This window comes from Balaenoptera musculus, chromosome 6, assembly GCF_009873245.2.
Source record: "Balaenoptera musculus isolate JJ_BM4_2016_0621 chromosome 6, mBalMus1.pri.v3, whole genome shotgun sequence".
NCBI lineage: Eukaryota > Metazoa > Chordata > Mammalia > Artiodactyla > Balaenopteridae > Balaenoptera > Balaenoptera musculus.
In genome coordinates, this window is record NC_045790.1 from 103,681,016 (window position 1) to 103,707,798 (window position 26,783).

General features: G+C 44.3%; 1 protein-coding gene across 2 annotated transcripts in view; it reads right to left on the reverse strand.

Moving 5' to 3' along the window:
• TTLL11 (tubulin tyrosine ligase like 11) overlaps positions 1-24,923 on the reverse strand; it is a 256,473-nt gene extending 231,550 nt beyond the window's left edge. For both annotated transcript variants that reach the window (XM_036856233.1, XM_036856232.1), the window contains exon 1: positions 24,338-24,923. In XM_036856233.1, the coding sequence (XP_036712128.1) occupies positions 24,338-24,766 (429 nt within the window). In that variant the 5' untranslated portion in view covers positions 24,767-24,923. The remainder of the gene's footprint in view (positions 1-24,337) is intronic.
• Between the last annotated feature and the right edge of the window lie 1,860 nt (positions 24,924-26,783).

Genomic DNA, 26,783 nt, shown 5'->3' on the forward strand with positions numbered 1-26,783 from the left:
GAGTTGAATAGAGTAACTGAAGCAACAAGATAATAAGAAACTACAAGCCTTGGCTTTCATCTGGCAGAGGTTATGGATTTAGAATCCAAACACTTGGGTTCAAATCCCAGGCCTACCACTTACTAGATGAAACATGGACAAGTTAATGAGCCTCTCTGAGCTTCATTTTACCCAACTGCATAGGGGGCTAATAACACCCTCTCTGTGGAGTTATTCTGAGGAATGTGTGAGATAATGGAGGTGGTGGTCTGACTCGATCAGCCCCTTAAATGTTTGTTAATAAATAATAAAACAGGGGTGGATTTATAGCCCAACAAGAGAAGACTGTACTAATATGGAAACAAGAGTTAATAAAGATATACTAAATTAATAAAATAGAGAGTCACAGGGACAAGGCACTAATTCTAAGCTATGGTGGAAAAACGGGGCGTCCCAGTATATGTAGATTGAATTCTAACGTGGTTCTCTGGATGTTTTAAAAAGTGGGGGTGGGAGGGAGCTTTGAGGTGCTAATTTTGTTTATAGGCAATAGATTTCCTGGGAGCTGGGAGAACTGAACCAAGGTTCCAAAAACAAGAGCAGACTTCAGGGTGAGATGACACCAGCTCGAAAGCTGGAGAACGAGGGGAGCAAAGTGGTGGCGATGGGGGTTGTGGGTCATTAGTAATAATAATGCCATGAAAATGCCATTTGCAGCAACATGGATGGATCTAGAGATTATCATACTAAGTGAAGTAAGTCAGACAGAGAAAGACAGATATCACAGGATGTCACTTATATGTGGACTCTAAAATATGATACAAATGAACTTATTCACAAAGCAGAAACAGACTCACAGACATAGAAAACAAACTTATGGTTACCAAAGGGGAAAGGGGGTGGGGGAGGGATAAATTAGGAGTTTGGGATTAGCAGGTACAAACTACTAAATATAGATAAACAACAAGGTCCTACTGTATAGCACAGGGAAATAGATTCAATATCCTGTAATAAACCATAATGGAAAAGAATATGAAAAGGTATATATACAACTGAATCACTTTGCTGTACACCAGAAACACAACATTGTAAATCAACTATACTTCAATAAAAATTAAAAATAAATAAATAATGCCATGCAGTTTAGAATGTGCTTTAAATAACTTTCCTTTGCTAAGAGACAGAAGACACAGTAAGAAGACAATTTGGATAAAGGGTGTGGGGAGGACACCAGGGAAGGACACAAATCACAGAGCCAGAGTCCAGGGTCATGCAGAGAGCAATCTTGCCTTAGAACTGAGGGTAGAAACAATTCAAAGGTGGAAACCAGCAGAGCCGACAGTGGACACTGGACCATCACCCGAGAGTTGCCTGATTAATGAGGTAAGTTCTAAGCATGTCAGATACCGAACTTGGGGCCATAACAGACCCTCTTTCTCTACTAAGCTCAGCAAGGCCACAGCATCTTTAAGAGGCACTGCTAATCAGCAGATGTTTATGCAACAGGTAAAACTTCTTTGCCATTCAGGAAAGTTCTGAATTCCCTAATTAAGAAGGAGAGGTCCACAGAGTGGTACAGTCATCAAGACTTGAGCTCAAATCTTGGTTCTGCGTGACCTTGGGCGAGTTACCTAACATCTGTGAACCTATCCCTTTCTTTGTCTGGAAAACAGAGATAATATTTTTCACCTCAAAGCTTTGCAAGCATTAAATAAGGCCATCTATGAAAAAGTATCAAACACAGAGAAAGCACTCCACGGTGTTTGCTTCTCAGCCACAAAAACAAACAAACAAAACAAAGTGGACTTTGTTTCTACTGTGGTGAATCTAACTTCTTTAACAAGTGTGGGGTTCAGAAAGCTGGCTGACAATTCGTTTTTGTGGGGAAATACATTCTGAAGCTAACAGCCGATTTGCATCGGTTTATAAATCGGCCAAATATTCCTGCTGCAAAATCTGGAATCCAAGGCACCATGGGAAGAGGGACCAGGGGTCTGTATTAGCAAAGGTTTTAAAAATAAAGAAACAATGTATTTTATCTCACCTTCTCATGACAAGCGAGGTCTCTAATTTCTAATCTTTCTTTCCACAATAGTTACCCAAGTGAAAAACCTTCCAAATTTTAAATCCTATTTTTGAAGAGAATTAAATGCAACGTACGAATCCTAGATTTTCATCCTACAGCTGTTCTCACACAAGGGCACAAAGACATATTGATATATACAAGGATATGGTGGCAACAGCCCCCTAAACAGCTAAATGAGTGTCGGTGTGGCACGAACCTAAGTGAATGATGGGTCACTCCTACTACAGAATGTTATGCAGCCATAAAAAAAAAAAAAAAGATGCAGTAAATCAATATATACTGATATGAAGCAATAGCTAAGTTATTTTGTTAAATAAAAGGTGTAGAATAGAGTGTATCATGTGAAAGCATTAGGTAAATAAAAAAGGCTGTTTGTACACATATGCTTGTGTTTGCAAATCTCTGGAAACATATCAAGAAACTGCTAATGGTGGTTGTTTCTGAGGAAGGGAAATGAAGGTGGGATGAGTGAAAGACATATTTTTCTGTGTTTATACTTTCATACTATGCAGATTTTTTGCCATGTGCATATTTTTAAATTTTTAGTCAATCAATAAAATTGAGATACATGGTAACAACAAAGGTAATACGACCAGTTATAATAGTCACAATGGATTGGACACCTTTTATGTACCACTGGGGCTTTCCTTACATTCCCTCTCAATCATCCTCTAAGTTGGGGTTACTCTCCCCCATTATTCAGCTGAGGAGACTGAGGCTCAAAGTTTGGACGGGTTAAGTAACTCATCCAGACCCTCACAGCTAGCAAAGAGCAGACCTGGATTTGAACCAGGAGTTTTGACAAACTCCACATCCTTTTTCTACACGGCACTGTGGCAGAGACTGCGGGAAGTTCGCCAAAATCCAGTTCCTCTCCTTCCTGGACACAATGCTAGTCTCCCTGGCAGCGACAAAGACTCTCTCCTTGACCGAACTTCCATCAGGCTCCTCTGAACCCTCTTCCCAACTAGGCCTCCACCTTTGGGCTTCCGTGTTCATCACTGCATCGCGGTTTTAGCAAGAATCCTGCTAAAGGCAGTTTAGCAAGAATGCCCCACCCCTGATATCTGATCTCCCTCAATATCTAATCAAATTCCTTGGCTACCAATCCCCACTTGTCCTGACTGTATTTGGAATGGAGCCCAGTTGCATACTGAAGACTCTTTTCCCTAATTGCAATAGTTCTCCAAGAAAATCTGTTTTTACCACAACTGTCCAGCTCTGGTTTCCTCTGACAATTAAGTGTGACACGTGCCCCAGTTCCACCCACTGGGATGTGAGCAGAAGTGACATGTGTGCTCCCCCTCGCCCTTTCCTCTCCTGGGAACTGGCTGTTGATGATGCAGAGACCTCACGGGTGGCAGGGACACAGGTTGGAGAATCCTGAGTCTCCAAATGTCACCCTACCAAACTGAATAACTACCCAGGTGTTACAAGGGCGAGAAATAGGCTGCCATTCTGTTCAGCCCCTACGTATTTGGGTCTGCTTGTTACAACAGCTTAGCCTAGTCTAACAAAAACACACGGCGAATAAAGAAAACCAAGACCAAGAACAAGCCAAGTGCTTTGGGTTTTGAGAGCACGGTGTGTCCACAGCCATCACTGAGCAGCTACAAGTGTCAGGTGCTGATCTAGGGGCTGGGGATCCAGCAATGACTAGGACAGTCCCTGTCTGTGCAGTGGGGAGACCCCCCCGAGTATCTGAGTCAAAGTCAGAGACACTGCAAAGCAAAGGGCACATGACAAGTGTTCACTGGTGTCGGGACAGAAGACAGGGGAGGCTGGCGATGGGAAGGGTGGGTAAAGGGTGGCAGAGGATTGTCCTGTAGGGCAACAGCCCCCTACAGGACAACCCCAGAGAAGGCCTGGTAGCATGACCTCCAGATAAAAGCAGATTTTCCTGGCAAGAGACAGAAGGACAGAAACAAGACAGACATAGGACTGGACTCACTCCCTCACGTACTCTGTCTCTCTGCCCCTCTGCAGCTGAGGCCAAGGCTGGCACGCTCATGCTCTTCCAGGCTGGGCTCTAGAGAAACACACACACACACAAACACACACACACACACAAGCACACGCACACACACACACACACACACACACCCCACTATCTCTGTCCTCAAACTGCTCAGGGTTCAGCATCCATAAACAAATCATTACCCCCCATGAAAATCAATCTGTACAGAGGGACATACCAAGGGCTCTGAGGACGCAGAAGAAGAAGCAGGTGCTTCTGCGGGGAGGGTGAGGCCTCACGGCGGAGCTCGGAATTGACTGGACATTGAAGTGGGGCTCCACGTCCAGCCAGCAGGGAGTGGGGGGGACAAGAGCTATTCCAGGCCGAGAGATCAGTGAGAGCAAAGGGTGGTGGCATCAAACTGACTGGGGCTGTCGGGATGGAGTAGCACCGGGCGTGGATGCGGGGAGAAGGCCTGGCCACGGTGAGGTCACTGGGGAGCAGAGGGAGAGAACAAGGGCCTTAAATGCTCTGCCGGGATGTGAGTGGGGATTATGGACGTGAGAACATTGACCCCGCGGCCCATCATCCCTCCAGAGGCACCTCAGCCCTTCGTCTCTTGCACAGGATGCCATCATCCATTTAAATGTGACACCCTGAGGAGGGACCACAAGGAAGTCTCCATCAACTTGCTCATTACTAATCAGCAAAGGTCTCAGGATGGATTCAAATCTATCTTCCAGGAGGGCCAGACAAGCAGAGGAGAGGGAAGGACGGACAAAAGGGAGAGCAGTGGGAGGGTGGTGAAAAGGCCAGCGACACCCTGCTCGGGGCAGCAAGAACCCGCCAGCCTCCCCCGGCCGCGTCTGCCAGGGCCGGGGGCAAACAGACGAGCTCCCGCCTTTGGGCAGTGCAGGTCTACACGGGCCCAGGCTGCTGACCTCCACACCATTCGTCCTTTGCACAAAAGTGAATCATGGCTTGTCTGGTGGAGAGAAGCCTGCCCGGGGAGGCAGGTGCAATGGGAGGAGCGGGCATGGTGAGGTCAGACCAGGGCTGAGATTCCAGTGCCACCTACAAGTGGCCGACGTCCCCGGCACTCCAGGTCCTCACCTACAAAAGGCACAGCACCGTCTCTACGTGGGGCTGCTACAGGCACTAAGCAAGAAAACCAATGCGGAAGCTTCTAACCGGTGCCTGGCCCCGGGCGGACCCTGGATAATGTTCGTCCCCTTCCCTTTGTCCTTAGGAGGAGAGCCGTGCATGTGAATTGCCTCTTTATTCTTTTATTTCAACGTGGTCTGAATTTGATTTTACTCTGCGTCTTCCTCCTCAATGAGGTTGAAATATATCTTTGGTTACTTAATGGCCCATCAAGCAATGAGGCCTTTATTAAATAGCAGCGTGGTACCCAGGCTCTGAAGATGTGAATAGACCACAGATCTCTCCCCACTGCTTTGGTGAAGACAGCCTTTGGCTTCCCCCTGGGTCTCCGTCTCTCTGCCTTGGAAGAAGCGCGCACACACACACACACACACATCTGTTTAAATCCCTCCCGTGGCTCCCCAGCTCTCAGTGTGCAGTTAGGACCTTTACGACCTTTACGACTCGGCTCTCAGGTCACAGCATCCCGCGCTCTCCTCTCCTCAAATCCTGTATTCCAGCCAGAGGGAATGTTCGCAGCCCCCAGCGCTGTAGCTTACCACCACGCTGCCGTGCCTGCTGGCCCTGTCTGAATACTTGTCCTGACGCCACACCCCGAAACCTTGCTCAACCCCCTCTCTCTGCCTTCCACACTCAGCTCAGAGGCCCCCACCGGCTCTGCATCGGAGTCGGCTGCGCCCACGCCCCCTTTAACACTGCCCTTCCTCCACTGGGCCATAGTAGCCAGAGTGAGCTCCCCGACGGGAGAGACCCACGGGGTGGCATTTCTTTGCTCGCCCAGGGCTCAGCGGAGTCCATGGCACAAAATAAGCATTCAGGAGATGTTCAAGGAATGAATGAAAAAATCATCTCAGCCAAGATCTGTCAGAAGCTTATTATATAGTATTCCAGGCATTGTGCACTGAAGTGTGAGGAGCCAATAACAAACAAGACGGATATGGCCCTTGAGCTAGCTGAATTCCAAATCTGGTGGGAAAGAAAGAAAAGTTAACAAGCCATAAAATAAAGCTGATTCATGCTGTGAGAGCAGAGACCTGAAGACGGAAGACGTCGGCAGGAGGAGAGATCTACACAGTCCATCTAAAAACAGAACCCCACCAATCTGGAACTCAGCTATCTCACCTCTCCAGGATGCAGCGGGAACCCAGAAAGAAGGCTTCCAGGCTTCCAACAGCCGAAATATGTGCAAAAGACCATGCACCTTACTCACCTGAGTGCCTCTCACACACACCGGCATTTGCCATACCTCCCCGTTGGCCTGCTTCCCTCTGGCCCCCAGCACACTTCGTGCACACTTCTAATAGAACTCTCAGCATTGCGCGTTGGAATCATCAGCTATCTCTGCACCCCCAAGACTGGGCCTCCCAAGGCCACCATGTGTGGCTTTTAAGTCACGCACAAGGATGCAGTGATGCCGTGCACATACAGGCATCTTTAAATATCTGGAATACTTTTCATATTTTATATTTATATATTTTACTCTACAACAAATGTATTATTCATGATAACAAATATTAGTTATAATAGTTACATATTATTGTAATGAAAGTACTTGTTGATTTAAACCAGGAATTCAGAAATATCCTGGTTTGGTAAATAAACATCATCAGATGATTTTGTTTGGGCCATTTTATATTTATGATGAGAATTTTCTGGCATATGGTAGTCAAGTGTCTCATTTTAACAGGACAATATATATTGTTCCCCTTTGACAAACCAGATTATCAAAAGACTTTGCTGATCTAATAAAATCTAAAATAGACTGTATTTCTAAATAAGATCTACTTTTACATCTGAAGTATAATTGGTGACTACTTTCAACTGTTTAATTTTTTTTTTTGGCCACACCGCACCACATGCAGGATCTTAGTTCCCCGACCAGGGATGGAACCCAGGCCTCCTGCAGTGGAAGCGTGGAGTCCTAATCACTGGACCACCAGGGAATTCCCTACTTTCAACTTTCAAAAATATCCTTCATTGGTATTAGTGCACTAGTTAAATCTGAAGTTTCATATTGTAGTTCAATCATCTGATGTTTGTCTACTGTGCCAGAATACTTCTGAATTCTAAGGTTAATTCAGTAAGTACTTCATTATGGTACCATGTAAATATTATTTAATAACTAATATTCATTTGTCCTTAATAATCCATTTGCTGTAACAAATTTGTTGTTGAAATGGAAATACTATATTGACTAATATTCTCTTCCTTGAAGAGGGGGCACCTTTTACTAGTTCACACAAAAGGACAGTATGGGTCAGGAGTGATCCTGGTTCAAGCACAGGGACGGTGTCTGACTGTGTCTTTATTGCCAGTGCCTTGCACGGGGCTTGGGGCTCAGGAGACATTCAACATATATTTGTTTAAATGAAGATCTTCAAGGCCTCAGAATTTAAAATCGTATATGTATGCTTTATTTCACTGTACTTTCTAGAAATACTTCTACACATTCTAATGGAACAGTAATGCATACACTCTTAGAACAGTCCTAAGCGGCCAGCTGAAGCTCATTAAACTGTCACCCAGCAGGGACCATTTGCCTCTCCATTTGTTCCTTAGACACAGAACACTTTTTCCCAAAAAGAATGTCTTAGAAGTCAGAAGGTTTCATAGTTATACTATTAGAGGGACATCTTTGCAACCTGCCTAGAGAAAAAGCCCAGTAAGATGGTAAGGCTTTATGTAGGTAGTTTCAAATAGAGTCTGAGATTCCGTAAGACAGGAACAAGTGCAGAGGCTAAAGAAAGCTATGCTATCATGGAAAGTAAACCTGGCCAAAACCTAAGGCTTGCAGGGGCTGACAAACAGCTGGCTCTCTATTTCTGGCTTGAGCTTCACAATGCCAGAGATAGGATGAGTTCACTGCCTGGAATGCCTTTATGTCATTTCCCTTTAAAGAAAACAGTCACAAAAAAACAGCGCTAGAACCATTACTGATTACACAGTTCAATTCAATTAACATTTGCTGAATGCCTTCTCTGTGCCAGGCATGAAGGACTCAAAGATGAATAAGACAAGCTCCCTGCCACTCTGAATACCTTACAGTTTAGGGGAAGAGACAGACCATCTCAATCAATAACCCTCCCCACCTAGCACCATGCTGTCCCAGGCAGCCCCGTCTCTCCCCTGGGGTCTACAATAGCATCCAAACTTGCCTCTGCCTCCCCTCTGGAACTCTGGAATCTATTCTCTGTAGGGCAGCTGGGGTGAACTTTTTAAAAGGTAAGTGTAATTATCTTTTTCCCTGTACATAGGCAATGGTCTAACCTCTGCATGTGGTCTGGCCCCTGAATGTCTGCCGGCAAGGCAAGAATCACATTGGAAACTCCCATATCCAGCCAGACCATCTGCAAAGCCATATCCTATGAGGGTGAACTAGAAGAAAACCTGCCTTGTCTTGGCCGTGGCTCAGGAAGGGGAAAGAGAAGGAAAGGAGTCTCCTCTCTCAGAACACCGTCATAACACCTTCCTGATGCAAGCCTGGAGTCAGAATTCAGCTACGCCAATAACCTAAAAAGCCTGAGACCTAAACTTTAGTCTTAAGTGTTCTGGGGTAGTAGAGCCCTCTGAAGCATCTGCAAAAGACGAAAATCCTCACTTTAAGCCCAAACCTCAAAGAATTATCAGAGATTAAAGTTGCAGGGAACACGAGCTCACTATCAAAAAAAGGTCCAACAAACACTTAACTCATTACTCCAGGAAGAGAGAAGAGAAAGATTGGGTGAGAGATAATACTGAAAGAGAAAACAGATGAGAATTTTCCAGAATTAATAAAAGATAACAAACCTCAGAGACAAGACTCTCAACAAATCCCAAGCAGAATAAATAAAAAGAGATCCTCACCTAGGGAGTCATAATGACACTGAAGACATCTAAGACAAAGAAAGGATTTTAGAGGCAGCCAGAAAGAGGAAGACACTTTACGAGCAAAGGAAAAAAGCAGACTGAGAGCTGACTTCTCAACAGCAGAAATGGAAGTGAGCCAACAGCGGCATGTCTTCGAAGGGCTGAGATCATAAAACTATCAACTTAGCAATATATGTGCAGCGACACTGTCTCTCAAGAGTGAGGGAAAATGAAGGTAATTTTGGACAAATAAAAACTGATAGCCTATTACAAATAGTCCCTTACTAAAGGAACTTCTAAAAGATTACTCCAGGAGAAAGAAAACGATCTCAGAAGGAAGGTCTGAGTTGTAAAACAGAATAATGAACAAAGAAAATGGTAAACATGTGGGTAAACCTAAAATACACCGAGACTATGTAAAACAAAAATAAGGTCTAATTGGTGAAGTTAAAAAAAAAAAAGGATAGAGCTTCCCTGGTGGCGCAGTGGTTAAGAATCTGCCTGCCGATGCAGGGGACACGGGTTCGAGCCCTGGTCTGGGAAGATCCCACATGCCGTGGAGCAACTAAGCCTGTGAGCCACAGCTACTGAGCCTGCGCGTCTGGAGCCTGTGCTCCGCAACGGGAGAGGCCGCGACAGTGAGAGGCCCGCGCACCGCGATGAAGAGAGGCCCCCACTCGCTGCAACTGGAGAAAGCCCTCGCACAGAAACTAAGACCCAACACAGCCAAAAATAAATAAATAAAAAATTAAAAAAAAAAAAGGATAAAGTAAGATAGAAGTAAAATATTGGACAACAAAAGCACATAAGTCAGGAGGGATGCAACCACAATGAAAGCATCCTAAGATCCTTGTCTTGTTAAGAGGAGAGTGAAGATACTAACTTCAGACTTTGCAAAATTATATACATATTAAATTTTCTAAGATAACCAGTAGAAGAATAAAAACAGAATGTATAACTTCCAGACTAGTACAGGGTGAAATGGAAAAAGAAAAAACTCAATGTAAAATGACATGAAATCCATAATCATACAGGGAAATGTAAATATACCTCTTCAAGTAATGAATAGATCAGACAAAAATATTAGGACTACAAAATTTGTGGAGTGCAATCCACAAGTTAATCTAATGTACATATGTAAAATATTGCATTCAGTAACTAGAGAATACACACTTTTTTCAGGCACACATAGAACATGACCATATATTAGGCTATAAAGCAAAAAAAAAAGGAAAACAAAATGAAGATGGAGGGCATGAGGAAGGGAGGAAAGGATTAAAAAAGGAAGAACATCCTTTAACCACACTGCAGTTAAGTTAGAAATTAATAATGAAATAAGTAGAAATAACCTCATATGTTTAGAAACTTTAAAAAGCCACAGTTCAAATAACCCATAGGTCAAAGAAAAAATTTTCATGAAAATTTAAAATACGTAGAACTAAAAGGTGACTTTTTTAATGCTACATAGTAAAACTTGTGGGCGCAGCTAAAGCAGTATTTAGAGACAAGTCTGTAGTCTTGAATGCTTTCATTAGAAAAGATGATAGGCTAAGCATCCAACCTAATGTCAGAAAAAGAACAGAATAAACCTCAAAAAGTTGAAGAAAAGAAATAAAGAGCAGAAAGCCATGAAATAGAAAACAAAGATACAATGGAGATGGATCAATAAGCCAAAAGTTGCTTCTTTGGAAAAACTAATCAAATTGAGATCCTTGAAGAATGTGTAAGAGTTAGCCAAAGAAAGGAAGGGGACATTCTAAGTAAGGAGAAGGAAAAATATGAACAAAGGTAAAGAGGAATGGCACAGCACGAAGGTTCAAGATAACCACATGCAGTGCGGTGCTGGCAGTAGATAAAGTTCAAGGCATGGAATATGTGAAGTGAGTCTAGAGAAGCTTAGGGCCAAATGTTAATTTAAAAATATTCAACCGTACCAGGTATTTATAGGCTAAGTACTTTACATGATTGTATCTTTTTATTCTGGCAACAAACAACTCCATGAGGTGTGACTGTATTATGCCTATTCTATAGATAAAGAAACTGAGGCTCAGAGTAAAATTTTCCCAGTGTTATACAGTGTGTTGTTTCAAAACCACATCTGTGTGGCTCCAAAGCCCATACTTTCAACTGCCAAGCTACACTGCCTCACTGGAAGGCTTCATATGGAGCCTCCATAATGAGCCCTAACTTTATTCTTCAGGCAAATGGTTGAATTTCCACCCCCTGCCCCCCAAAAAAAACTCCCTCTTATGATGAAAGTTTGGAGTGCTGTTACAGCTGCCACTACTTTATGCCACCAGGGCAAGATTCTGTTAGATACCAGTGTCCAAGGAGCCCGTGTACCACTGATAGGCAATCTGGCAACACAGAATTAACATGCAGAATTAACAGGGGCACTTGATTGATTTAAGTTCCTGAAACATATTTCCAGTTACTACCCAGGAGATAAGTTCTGTTCAATGATGAGAACTGGATAAGCATATGCCATTTTTTCAACAGCTTTATTAAAGTATAATTCACAGACCATACAATTCACCCATTTAAATTGTACAATTCAACATTCTTTAGTATAGTCACAGAGTTGTGCAACCATCACCACAATTGATTTAAGGACATTTTCATCACCCCAAAAAGAAATCTAACTAACAGTCACTCCCCACTTCTCCCATCAAAAGCCTCCCTCACCCCCAGCTCTAGGCAGCCACTAATCTACTTTGTGTCTTTATAGATTTTCCTATTCTCAACAGTTCATATAAATGGAATCACATAAAATATGGTCTTTTGTGCCTGGCTTCTTTCACATAACATGCTTATAAGGCTCATCCATGTTGTAGCATGTACCAGTATTTCATTCCTTTTTATGGCCACATACTATTCCACTGTATGGATATTCCACATTTTATTTATCCTTCAGCTGATAGACCTTTGGTTGTTCCCACTTTTTGTCTATTGTGAATAACGATGCTATAAACATTAGCGTACAAGTTTTTGTGTAGACCTATGTTTTCAGTTCTCTTGGGTGTATACCTAGGAGTGAATTGCTGGCATGGGGTAATTCTGTGTTTAGCATTTTGAGGAACTGCCAAACTGTTTTTCAAATGGCTGCACCATTTTACTTTCCTACCAGTATGAAGGTTCCAATTTCTCCACATTCTCACCAACACTTATTATCTGTCTTTTTTATTATAGACATCCTAGTGGGTACAAAGTGGTATTTCAGTGTGGTTTTGATATTCACTTCCCTAATGGTTAATGATGGCATATGACATTTGAACACAGCTCTTAATGTATCCTTTTCTCATACGAGATATTTTTGACAAAATCTAAGAAATAACCTATTGAGACTTCCAGCAGTTTCTTTGCTCAACTGTACATAAAATGCTTAAGTCTTACTTCATCTATAGAAGAACAGGGATGGGGTAAGGAATCAGATGCAGGGAAAGGGTCGATGATGGGGAGAAACTCAAACATGTCCACTGAATACATTATTTGAAAATTCAAAAGTGGCTCACATTTTGATATGGCTATTTCAATTTAGATGTGATGACTACACCAAAATAGCCATGTCAAAATGCCCTGCTCTGAGCTAGGCACTGATTATTAGAATTAGATTTGGTAAAGACAGAGAGAAGATTCATTTATTTCACTCTCTTCTCCAATATTTGTCATTATATTCTTCAAAAGCAAGCACTTACAGGAACTCTCATACACTGTTGCATATTAACTGCTACAACTTTTTTGGAAAGCAATTTGGCAATACATTCCAAAGCCCTAAAATGTATATGCCCTTTAACCTAATTATTTCATTTCTGGAAAGTTGTCTTAAATCAATGTGAAATACAGGGAAAAAAGTAAACCACAAATTTTTTTCATAGGTGAATCAATCTAAACATTTAATAATATGAAAATAATGAAAAATATTTCACTGAGATATTTTGCAGCAATTAAAATGACATTTATGAAAAATTTGTATAGTGTAAGAAATGTTTAAATTATAATGTGGGCATTAATGTTAACGTAACAAATTATATCAGCTTTGTAAAATATAAAAATTTATGCCTAGAAGAAATACTGAAATGAAATCCTTCAAAATAAAAATAGTCATTGCAATACTGAATCACTATGATGTACACCTGAAATTAATATTGTAAATCAACTATACTTCAACTTAAAAATAAAATACTCTGATAAAAAAAAAAAAAAAAAAGAGAATCCCACCACTGCAAAACAAGCACTATAAATATTTAGGGGTTTGAATTGTTTTTAGTTACTAATAATAATGTTTCATTGTTTAATTGGGTTTTTATTTAAATATTAAAACCTTTAAAAAAACAGTCATTGCATCTCAGTGGTGGGATTACAAATGGGTTTTTCTATTTTTTGCAAAATTTTAATATTTTAAACAATGTACAAGGATTATTATTTTTTTAAATAGGTGTGTTTATTTACTTATTTATTTATTTATGGCTGCATTGGGTCTTCGTTGCTGCATGCGGGGTTTCTCTGGTTGCGGTGAGCAAGGGCTACTCTTCTATGCAGTGCGCCAGCTCCTCATTGCGGTGGCTTCTCTTGTTGTGGAGCACGGGCTCTAGGCGCGCGGGCTTAGTAGTTGTGGCACACAGGCTCAGTAGTTGTGGCACACGGGCTCAGTAGTTGTGGTACGCAGGCTCAGTAGTTCTGGCTCACGGGCTCTAGAGCGCAGGCTCAGTAGTTGTGGCGCATGGGCTTAGTTGCTCCGTGGCACGTGGGATCTTCCCAGACCAGGGATCAAACCTGTGTCCCCTGCATTGGCAGGTGGATTCTTAACCACTGTGCCACCAGGGAAGTCTCCAAGGATTATTTACATAAGTGATGAATGTGGGGTTTTTTGTTTTTTTTTTTTAATTAATTAATTTATTTATTTATGGCTGTGTTGGGTCTTCGTTTCTGTGCTAGGGTTTTCTCTAGTTGTGGCAAGCGGGGGCCAATCTTCATCACGCTGCGCGGGCCTCTCACTATCGCGGCCTCTCTTGTTGCAGAGCACAGGCTCCAGATGCGCAGGCTCAGTAATTGTGGCTCACGGGCCCAGTTGCTCCGCGGCATGTGGGATCTTCCCAGACCAGGGCTCGAACCCGTGTCCCCTGCGTTGGCAGGCAGATTCTCAACCACTGCGCCACCAGGGAAGCCCTAAATGTGGTTTTAAATAAAACTAACAGCCAGGCTCAAAGCCCAGTCCTGCACTGAATGCCTTCAGTAAACACTAATTTCCAGTGGTCTTATTTCTAAGAGCCAGGAAATCATACTCTACTTAGAGAAACAGTATGATCCACTGTAACAAGACCTGGCCTGAGAGCCAGGACACCACCCTCGAGTTCTGAGCTGTGTGTCACTTAACAACTTTGAATGGTGGGAGAGTTGAAACAGACCACACACTTAGTGCATTCTCACTTTGGAATACAGGTTACATATGTTATTAAAATGGGACACCAACCCTAAAAAACAAGTATCACGATGCCCCGTGTGACAGAACAAATAGTGGTGGGGATTCATACCCAAATCTAACTCCACACCACACTGACATCTGTAAAACAGAAATAATAAGGTCTACCATGCTTACTGCACAACGTAAAAGTCAACTTAGATAAATATATGTGACAGTTCCACATAAAATGTCTAGTTCCTGGAAATGTAAGACTCTAAGGCCCTCCACACTGCCTCTTAATTCTCTAGGAGTTTAATAGTACCTGAAGACAGAATTGCATGTTTCTTCTGCCCTCTTAAGCTAAGTCAATAATAAATAAAGACTGCTTTTAGTAAGTAGCAAGAAAATAATGTTTTAAATTATAATAATGTAGATCATGCAAGGCAAATGATTATTAGATGTTTAAATATCAACAGGGGGAAAAGATTTACAACACAAATGAGACAAAAAGTAACTACCCATAATATTTACAAACCAATAAGAAAAACATAAACAAACAAAATGTAAACATAAACAACCCAAAAGATAAATGAACAAAAAGACATTTAGGCATTTCACAGATGAAGCAGTACAAATGACTAAAAAACGTATACAAAAAGCCAAACCCTGATGACAATTACAAAACTGTAAATTAAAAGCACATATTTTTACCTATCAGTTTGGCAAAGATTTAGAAGATTAATAGTACACAGTATTGGAAAGGATATGCATGGACGAGCACTTTCAAACACTGCTGGCGGCAACTTGACAGTATCAAAATACAAAGTACACGTATCCTCTGACCCAACAATTCCTAGGAATTTATCCTACAGAAGCATTTGTACACAGTGATGTTTACTGCACCATTCTTTGTAACAGCAGACAAAAAATATGGAAACACATCCATCAATACATTGTATGGTGGTACATCCATCGAATGGACTCTTTGGTTGTTATTAAAATGAAATGAATCCGTATGTACTAACAGAGAAAGATGTCCATGAGGTATTGCTAAAGAAAAACTTGCCAAATACCATAAATATTGTACAATGTCAGCATTTAAAATAAAATGAAAATTGTTTCTATTTCTATTTCTATACTATATATGTATCTCTTGTATCTCTACATATGATGTGTAGTTGGTGGTCATCAGCAGGATGTTCTGATTCTCCTCTTTGCACTCTCACGGTAGGACTGCATGCCCCAGCCCCTCTGAAGTTCACCATGCTATGTATCTTGCTTTGACAAATGAAATGTAAGCAGAATCACCTCGGGGTAGAAGGCTTAAAAGCCTGTGCAGAATTTATCATGTTCCCTTCCTCTCAGTGACTCACTGAAGCAGGTGCTGAGCTGGAAGCCTGGGTCTCTGAATAACCAAGATGGCGGGAGCCCCTTCTCGCCCCACCCCCATACCAAATCTCATCAACCCCCTAGGTGGGAGCAAGAAAGAAACTTTTGTTGTAGTAAGCCACTGATAGTTTGTGGTTGTTTGATACTCCAGCACAATTTAGTGGTCCTGATACATACAGGAAAAAGAAAAAAAAAAAATCTGGAAAGATACATACCAAACTGTAGTCTTGGGGTTACCCTAAGAGGAAAATGAGAATGAGAGAGGGGAAGGGCAGGGAATGGGGTCGAGGGGACTTTGGGGTTTGAGTTTACATACTTGGGAATTGTATAAATTTTCATAAGCACATATTGTTTTTGGAATTTGAACAAAAGGTATTTGTAAATAATCTAAGATGTCCAGAAATTTTTACATTGTTGCTTTTTAAAATTCCAATAACCACAGTTCTGACACAAAGAGAAATAAAATCCCCCTGTGACCATAACGAACAAAATATGAAAACTGGCCTTTGTAAGAGTTCTAGGCAGAGGGACTGAAGGGCTTCTTTGAAAAGTAACACTATACTTAGGGATGACAGCATGCGAGACAAACCGCCCTATTCTTCCAGCTCCAATAAGGATGCGAAGGTTTTACTCAGATGACACAGAAGCAGATGGGGGAAGAGAAGGAGCTGTCAGCAATGCCTGCCAGGACTTAGGGAGCATTTATAAAAATTACTAGATAACGGTTCCAAAACACCCAGAGAAACAAACAGGTACACAAATGGCGGCCGAGGCAGCTGTTAAGGCAGGGCCCGATTTGAGGTGATGCGGAAGGAGAGATGTTAGTCCATCTGGAATAGAGAAACAAGATCATCGTTCTCTCTGACAAAAGCACAGCCTTCGTGGAGGGATCTCAGGGAGTGACTGGGCTGTGGAGGAGCAGCCACATGGAAAGGAGGGGTTCCAAACTGATTAAAGCAACAGCAAGGTTATTTGCCTGTTCACACCAATCAATTTTCTATTATAAAATTGAATTAAGATGTCATAGAAATTCATCGGAGGGAAAGCCAAACCAACAGGTATTCTTACTTTAAAGCACCGGGCACTTCAAAGATTTTCAGAATTAATCCTCACAAGCCTACCATGTTTTTATGCTCATTCTTAGAGATGAGGAAACTTTGGCTCAGAGAGGTAAAGGAACTTGTCCAGGGTCACAGAGCCAATATTCAAACCCATGCCTGGTATGGACTTTCCAGGGTCAGTGGGGAGGGCTCCTTAGGGATGAAAGTAAGGAGTCAGCCCAGGGAATCTGGTTCTCTTCTATACAGCTAACGGATACATTCACATCAACAACCTCCTTATTTGTTTTATGAACACAAAAGTTAAGTACTGATGTCACTTGAATAGCTAAAATAAGTTTCCCATGGTGACATATATAGTTAATATACCAGAGTATGATAAGACAGGCACAAGGTCCAGAATAGAGGCTTTAAAAAATTCAATTAAGGGGCTTCCCTGGTGGCGTGGTGGTTAAGAATCCGCCTGCCAATGCAGGGGACACAGGTTCGATCCCTGGTCCGGGAAGATCCCGCATGCTGCGGAGCAAATAAGCCCATGCGCCACAACTACTGAGCCTGTGCTCTAGAGCCCGAGAGCCACAACTACTGAGCCCACGTGCCACAACTACTGAAGCTCGCGTGCCTAGAGCCAATGCTCCGCAACAAGAGAAGCCACCGCAATGAGAAGCCCACGCACCGCAACAAACAGTAGCCCCCTCTGGCTGCAACTAGAGAAAGCCCACGCACAGCAACGAAGACCCAATGCAGCCAAAAATAAATAAAAAAATAAAATAAATAAATTTTAAAAAAATTCAGTTAAACTCATGAAACCTTAAAAGTATAATTGATTTTAAAAGAAAAGAACTTTAAATCAGTGTTATTTAAAAAAATTTAAACCTAAACTATATCACATTGACATTCATGCAAAAAATGTAACTCTCCCTTATCCTGCAGAGGTCTCTGGGTGCTTTTGTTATCTGCTGTATCCCAAGAACCCAAATATAGCCTGGCACAGAGTAGGTCTCAAAGTATTTGTTAAATGATTCAAATGAGCTGGTCATGTCTATTTAACCAGTAACCTATATACGCAGATGAAACTCTATACTAGTTGTTTTCTAGTTTAAATATATATATATAGATCAAATAACCCTTGTCTATAGTTACCCAATAGAAGGAGAAGTAATCTTAACTGAATACAATGTGCCAAGCATTGGGTTAAGGCAATTTACATACATCCCCTCATTTAATCTTGCAAGAATTCTGCAAGAGAAGCATCACTAGCCCACCGACACAGTTGAAGAATCGACGCTCAGAGTGGTTCTGTATGCAGTGCCCAACTGGCTTGGTCACACAAGTAATTAGTGGCAAGGATTTTTAACTCATCTGTCTGAATTCAAAGTCCACACTAGCTCCAGAACACAATACTTTCCCTCTAGAGAAGCCACTTAAAAGAGTGGCCGATTACTTTTACAATATGTTCTTTTCAAGGAACAGATTTAAAAGAAAAAGAAAATGTATGATTGAATTTTTGCACTCAACTCCTGCTGATACAAAACCAGAATCCAGAATGCTAAGAAAATCAAGGCTATTTACAACAGAGGGCATGTTTATATAACACAGAAAACTGCTCTAACAATTTTAACACCTGCTTAAAAACCAAAATTTTTATTTGTAGTAGTTATAGAACTTGAATATGAGCTCCTGGAATTTACTGTCTTTTAAAGGACTCTGTAAGGCATTAGTGTGGATTCATGAAGCTATTATATATATTATATAAGAGTGGCAGTGAATTGTGATTTTTATGGTGTGACAAGCTTAACTTGCAAAGGAAAAATTCTAGTAGACTAGGCGTTAAAATAACGTGTCTACTGAAGGCGAACATTCGATGGAGTAGGCTATAAACCGTCCCTAAATGTAATGCTGTTTTCAAAACATGGAAAGCAAATCGCGATGACTATCATTAAAGTGAGAAAGGGAGGAATGTTAAACTACCCAATTCTTCATTTTCTAATCTGCCTTCTTCCACAAAGAGTCTGAGACACAGCAGTTCATGCAGCAGGCTCACATCCTGCAGAGGAGCAAGGCCACTCGGCAAGTCAAATGCACCAGAATCTCTTCTCCCTCGTGGGCAGCAATGAGATAGGATTTGCAAGGTGCAGACACCAAATGCTCCCTCTGCCAGGCAGGATATATTTCAATGTGCTTTACTTTAAGTCCTGTTTGCAATATCACCCTCCTGGTTCTAAGTGACACCACTGCCATTTCAGAGTTATGAGTCAGATGAGGAATGGGAGGGCTAAGAAGTGGAGGATGATAAAACATACTGAAAAGTGGGCTTGGGAACAAGACAGACTGTTTGAACCCTGACCCTCCCACTTTCTTGCTGTGCCCAACTCAGTTTCTTCAATTGTTATCTGGGAATAATGAAAATAGAGTAACTCCTTGCAGGGTGGATTTTAGCAAAGGATTAGCAAAGAAGACAGTATAGGATTGCATACTGGCTACAAGCACAGGCCCTGGACGGCTCGGCCACTTGTTACCTGTGTGAACTTGGGCTCAACCCTGAACTAACCTCCTCTCAACCTCAGTTTCCTCATCTGTAAATTGGAAATGATAAGGGGATCCACTTCAGAGGGTTGCTGTGAGGATTAAATAAAATAATCCATAATAAACATTTTACACAAGTTTTAATGAGTATAAAGCACTTAGAATGATGCCTAGCACATAATATGATATTTCATAAACAGTAACTAACATAGTACAAGTTATAAATAGGATGATAGCATAAGTATATATATATATGTTCTGAAGAAAGGCTGGATACATTTCAGAAAACAGCACTTGATTTGGACACTCTCAAACAAAGAGTTCACACTGTAATAGATCTTGGGATGGGGCTTATGCCAACTATTACCAACAAAGGTCCCTCTATCAAATCTCTCAGCGCCCTCGTTCACGTTAGCTGATGCCCATGGCACCACTACGCACATATACACAACCGACATCTCCAAGGAGGGCAGCTCACAACAACAGTGGCATCTATCCTCCATGGTGTCTTTTCCCTAAGGTTTTCTCTAATGAGGGTGTCAGAATTGCAAAAATATACAGGAGACGGGGAGAGAGGCTCACACGATTAGAAGAGGACCATACAATTCTGTAAATATTTATTGAACATCTACTATGAGCCAGGAACCATCCCTCTCATGTTGCAACTTCACGGTGACTCTATAAACATGATTTTGCTCTTCTAGAATAAACTTTCGTCTTACCTACAAGTTTACAGAGCTAACATTTGTGAATTGTCCTTTGAGAAACAAATTTAGCATGGTGGGCACCATTGCATTAGACCTGACTGGAGTTACAACTGACAACTGAATCGTTTCAGAGAGTTGGCGTGGGGCCCTTGAGACTGACAGAATGGGCAAGGGAAGCTCGGTCTATATATGGCAAGAATCTGAGGTTATATTCAGCCAGAAGTGCAAGCCTCTCAGCATGGCCTTCGACGTCCTCCAACCTGGCTCCTTCTTCATCTCTCTCTGCTCTCCACGCGCTCTCTAAGCCACCATCACCCCATCCTGCATATAAACCCGGATCTCCCTGCCTTTGCTCCTATTCTGTGTGGAATGCCATTTACCCACTCAACTCCCAGGCTGGACCGCAATTGTCTATATGCACGTCTATCCCTGGAGGGCAAGGAGGGACTCCCTTTCATGTCTATGCCACCCCTGACCCAGGGTCCGCCAGTATCAGCCAGCAGGGAGCAGTGGGAAGGGCACAGAATGGGAGGCTGGTTTCAAGTGGAAACCTCTTTCAAATGCTAGCTCTGCCCCTTACCAGCTGTCGGACCTTGGATACGTTAACTTCTGTGTACTTCGATTTCCTCCTGTGTAAAATGGAGACAAAAGGGCATTTACTTTATTGGTTGTTGGGAGAATCAACTCCTTGGCTATATGTAAAGCACTTAGAAGAGTGCCTGGCACGGGGGAAGAGCTGTGGAAGGCTCCGTCACAGCTGCTGTTCGTTATCACTGTTACCGTTATTGTCGTTAAGTGTGTGCAGAAAAGAGAAAAGCGGAGAAAGAAGGGAGACTGTGCCCTGTGGCTGAGCACACGTCTGAACGCCCATGCTGGCTCAGCGCTGCCCTGCTGAATAGCCCGATGGTGGAGCTCCTCACTGCTCACTCGCAAAAGGAGACACAGAGCTTTCACACTGGTTGGTGCTCATAACCTTATTTCTTGCCTGGGCTGCTGCCCAACCCCTGCCAAAGCCAGCCAGCTAGGGACTCCCAAATCCTGCAGTGACAGCACAGCATGACATACAAGGGACACTGCAGCTCAGTTCCTTGCAACCCAGCCCCCAGCAGACTTCCTGCTCCTAGAATATCAGTGCTGAGCGTTAGAGGTGACCTTTTCCAACAGCACCCCTGTAACAGATGGGGAAACTGAGGCCTGGGGAGGCTGTGTTTACATTTTGTTAGTACCCAGTTTATATATATGTTACTTGTCGCGCAGCCAATTTTGTGGTAGGTACTAAGAATACCATGACCATTGTTTAAAGCTGGAAGGAACTTCAAAGTTTACCCAGTCTGGCACTTTTCAAACTCCACATTCTATGGCATCAAGATGAGATGTGAGCTCTGTTGCAAGTCATTCATTCATTCATTTATGGATCACCCGCCATCTGCTGGGCATCAAGGACACAAGTCAGACACCACTCCTGTCCTCGGGACCTCACAGACGAATAGGGAAGCGTGACTATGTAAATAATCACATGTCTAATAGTAAAGTCTTGTTGTGAGTGAATTATGTTTTAAAATATACTAGAATGAGCATCTCCACTTACATGCCAACATGCTTTCTGAGCAGAACAGGCAGGACTGGGGCTGGAGGTAGCGCCCTGTAAACTGCTCACCCCACTGGGTTCACCTGTGCAAGGGCCACACATAGACTCACATTACCATTACGTGGCTACAGCAGTAAGGAGACTGGGAACCACTGACCCAACCCCATTTTACAGACAGGCAAACTGAGGCCTAAAGAATTTAACTCACTTGCCAAAGTAGCACAGCAGATAAACAGAAGACGCTTAAGATTCTGTAGTGGCTCATGTAGGCTTCCAAAAGAGTCCACATTCCACAGTATAGCACATGATCTGACCCCTGCTCACCCCTCCTGCCCCCTCTCTCACCATTCTGCCCCCCACTCTATGACTCAGCCCTACTGAACTACCTGCGAAGCCCCAAATGCACCTCTGCTTGGTCCATCCCACTCCCTCGGCCAGGGATCCAAAGTCGACGACCCCTAAATAATGCCAACTCATTCTCAGCACTCAGAACTCAGCTCAGGGCTCTCTCCTCCAGTACATGGCCCTGACATGGCCCCCCTCTATCTCCTATAGCATGTACGCCTTTACACAGAGAGAGAAATGCTCATCACATAAGGTGTTCATCCAGTCAACAAATATTTATTGAGCACCTCCATGTGCCAAGCACCTGAGGATACAGCAGTAAATAAAACAAAAGCCCCTGCCCTCATGGAGCTTACATTCTACTGAGGGAAACAGACAATAAACAATACAAAATATAATGTCACTAGAGTTCAGTACTATGAAAAACAAAAATTAAAAAGAGTGGAGGGATCTTGGGGGAAGGCCTCTCCAAGGAAGTGGCATTTGATCAGAGATCTGAAGTAACAGAGTAAGCCATGCCAATAGCTGGGAAAAGAGCATTTCAGGAAGCAGCAGCAAAGGCCCTGTAACTACTGCAATGATTTCTTTACTTGTGTCTTACCTCCTACTGAACTTGGAGGTCCTTGAAGGCAAGGGTTACATCTTAAGCATCTTTGATTCGCAGGGCCCAGCATCCAGTGGACACTATGGACACTTACGGAATGAGTGAATGAACTTGGCCCAGCATGTGTGATTGCTGATTTCTGAGTCCGTGTGGCTCCATCACTTGAGATCTGGCCAGTTTTGCGTCTCCCTCCTCCCCAGGGCTAAGCTAAGCACAGGCTTGGGCCAATCAGTCTTCCTTAATTCTGTGGCCTGGTCTCAGTTCCTGGATCCTCCCTTCATTAGGACTATAGTACTGACAGGCTCTCCAGGTTTATCTTGCTCTGGTCCTCATATCTCTGGTCTGGACCTGGGACCCTGTCCGAAACCCAGACACCTAGTACTGGGAGCCTCCCTCACTTTCTCCAGGTTTCATAGGCATCAAAGTCCTCCCCTGAACCCCAAGCCCCAAGGCTGGGGGGCCCTGACCCCTGGAATCAGACTTCCCAATGGCTAACACCTCCCTACTTGGAAGTCTGCCCTGCCTGATTCTTGACTGCCCTCCAAACCACACGACCCCTTCTGCTGGGACATCAACCCTCTGACCTCATCAAACCTTTCTGTGGCCATCTCTCTGCATGTTCCAACTTCATTAAACCATTCCTGAACTTCTACCATAGCTAAGACCCAGGGCTAAGGACCTGCGTCCTCGTGTTGCCTGCTACAGATCCTGTCCCATCAGCAGACCATCTGGGTCCAAGCCTCCAAATTCAACTACCCCAAACCACAATCCTGACACTCCCAAAAGCACATTAAATAACCTTAGGTGCTGCAAATAAAGTCAAATGGCTTTACCCACTCCACCAACTGCAACAGATATCTCTGGATGTCACTGGTGCTTCATCCCAGCCCCCACCAGGTCTAAAATGAGTTCAGGGACAAATAACCCATTCCTTCATTCACCCGTTCACCCACCACTTCCTGACACCTGCTATAAGCCAAGCCCTGAAACATAAAACACAGTGCCTACACTGATGACAGTGATGTGATGGTGATAGTGATGGTGGAAGAGAGAGAGGAGTACGTGGTAAGATTAGTTACCATTTATTGCACACTTGGGCTACACTACAATAAGCGGTGAGTCTTCTAATACTAAGAAAACTATGAGATAGGTTTTATTAGTCTCACTTTATAGAGAAGGAAACAGGCTGAAGAGGTGAAGCAACTTGCTCAAGGTCACAGAGCTAAGTGGCAGGGTGCTGAGACCCTAGTCCGCCTGCCTCCAAAGTACAAACGGTTCAACCGCCCCAAGGGTCACCCAGTAAATGCTAAACAAATATAACTTAAAGAAGAAGTGAAAGAGAGAGAGAGAAGATCCAGCCCTCCGGGGACTCACAAGCTGGTGGAGGAGGCAGACATATAAACAAATATCTACCATGTGGGGAGGCCAGCGCTGATGGCTGGAGACCATGGAGCTGGAGGGGAGCTGCAGGGGAGCCAGAGAAGGGAGTGGCTAACTTGACCTGGAGGGGTCTAGAGCCGTGTTGAAGAAGTGACTTGGGGGCTAGGCTTTGAAGGATGAGCAGTCTGCGGCTGACAAGCGTGGCGCACAGCAGGCGCTCGGCCCTCAGACCTGGCCTGGGCCGTCCGTCTCCTCTGAGGTCGTCCAGTCCACCCCCCTGTGCCCACGCGGCCGGGCCGGGCCTCACCTCCTTCCACTTGAGCTGGCGAATGCTGATCTTCAGGGCGTCCAGGGAGGTCCTGGCCTTGGAGCTGTCCACGGTGACAGGCCGCGGAGAGCAGTACTCCTCGGACCGGTCCGAGCTCCGCTTGCAGCTACGGCTCTTGCTCCTGGACTTCCCGTGCGGGGAGAGGCCCTGCGCCGACGCCGGCTTCGTCTGGTACATGGGCAGCGTGGGCGGCGGCCGCGGTGGGACGCGGGCGTCGCCCTCCTCGGCCGCGCGGGGCTGCGCCGGGGCCGGCTCCTTGGGCTGCTCCTCCCCCGCCTTGCGCTCCGGCTCCCCGGCTGCGCCCGGGTCCACGCGGACCTGCTCCTTCGCCGCATGCGCTTTGGCCGCGCCCACGGCCTCCGCCTCCAACCAGGCCGCCAGCTCCCTCTCGGGTCTGCCCCGCAGCATGGTGCTCAGGGCCGGTGCCAGCGCCAGTGCTGCCGCCGCCGCCGCCGCTCCGCCGCCCCGGCCCGGGACCAAACTGCCGCCGCTGCCGCAGCTGCCACGCGCTCCCCGCCCGAGCCCGTTGCCATGATCGCTCAGGCTCCAGTTGACAACGGCAGTCGCCGACTCGGGACGGGGCCCGGGAAGGGCCAATCGCCGACCCAGCCCCGGCGACCTCATAGGCGAGGGTGCTCACGTGACCGTGCCTGTCGCAGACGAGGCGGCCATCTTGGAAGAGGGCGGAAGCGGCCTCTGCCCGCCCAACCGGAGAACCCGCCGGCGTTCTGAGCCCGCGGAACTTGGAGGGGAGAGGCTGGAGGTGAGCTTGAGAGCAGAAAACCGTTGGGCGCTTGCGGGGCTCCTGAGCCCAGGGGCTGGGCCGGAGAGACAACAATTTCAAACACGAAGCCCACTTTCCCCACCCCGTACACACTCACTGGGATAACTCCCGGTCTGATGGAGGAGACACAGCCTCACCCGTTCTAGGCAACTCCACCATCAGGAAGCACCTCAGTCTGATGATGGACATGACAAGTCCAAGCTCTCAAGGATTAGCTCCCCGTTTGAAGAAATCCCTTTCTGGTCCTGGGAGAGCCCCAGACTGAGAGGGGAGACACGTTTCCCTGTTCTCAGGGAGCTCCCAATGGCATAGGGAGGCCGTGGAGAAGCCTGCAGATTCGCGGTTGAGTTGAGGACATTAACCAAGCCTTTTCATATTGTCATTTTAAAAAATTATGGTAAGATACACATAACATAAAATGTATCATTTTAACCATTTTTAGGTATAGACTTCAATGGCGTTAATACATTCGCATTGTTGTGCAACCATCACCACCATTCATCTCCTGAACTTTTTCATCTTCTCAAACTGAAACTCTGTACCCATTAAACTCTTGGCTCACGACCGCCCTCCCCCAGCCCGTGAACTACCCGTTCTCCTTTCTGTCTATATGAATTGGATTAATTACCTCATAGAAGTGGAATCATACAATATTTGTCCCTTTGTATCTAGCTTATTCACTCAGCCTAATGCCTTCATGGTTCATCCATGTTGTAGCATTATCAGAATTTCATTCCTTTGTAGGGCAGAATAGTGTTCCATGGTGTGAATGGACCACATTGTATTTATCCGTTCATCTGACAATGGACATTTGGGTTGTTTCCACCTGTTGGCTATTGTGAATGATGCAGCTATGAACATGAGTACACAAATACCTATTTGAGTCCCTGCTCTCTATTCTTTTGGGTTGCCATATATTTTTAAAGCCAACCCAAGGAGAGGGCTTTCCCTTCTCACCTTAGGGAACCACATTTGATTTTTCAGGGAATGGGGTTGGGAGGATAGAGCAGCACCCCACACTGAGGACAGTAGCTGTGACAGCCCACACGGGTGAACTTTGCCACCCTCTGCAGATGAAATAATGATACAAGAGAGGAAAACGAGAGGAATCACAAGGCAGTATGCAGTTAAGTATCAAATGAGGCAAAGAGTAAAAAGAAAAATTAGGAGTTCCACGAATGGAGGATTTACTGTAAATTATAAAGCTAGATAAAACTTCATATACGAGATAGAATATAAACTGAGTCTTCAAGATGGAGTAAGAATCAGCTAGTTAGAAAGTAGGTGGGGGACTTCCCTCATGGCTCAGTGGTTAAGAATCCGCCTGCCAATGCAGGGGACATGGGTTTGAGCCCTGGTCCGGGAAGATCCCACATGCTGCGGAGCAACTAAGCCCGTGTGCCACAGATACTGAGCCTGCGCTTTAGAGCCTGCAAGCCACAACTGCTGAGCCTGTGCTCCACAGCTACTGAAGCCCATGCGCCTAGAGCCAGTGCTCCGCAACAAGAGAAGCCACCGCAGTGAGAAGCCCGCGCACCACAACGAAGAGTAGCCCCCACTCGCCACAACTAGAGAAAGCCCGCGCATAGCAACAAAGACCCGAAGCAGCCAAAAATAAAATAAATAAATAAATTTATTTTT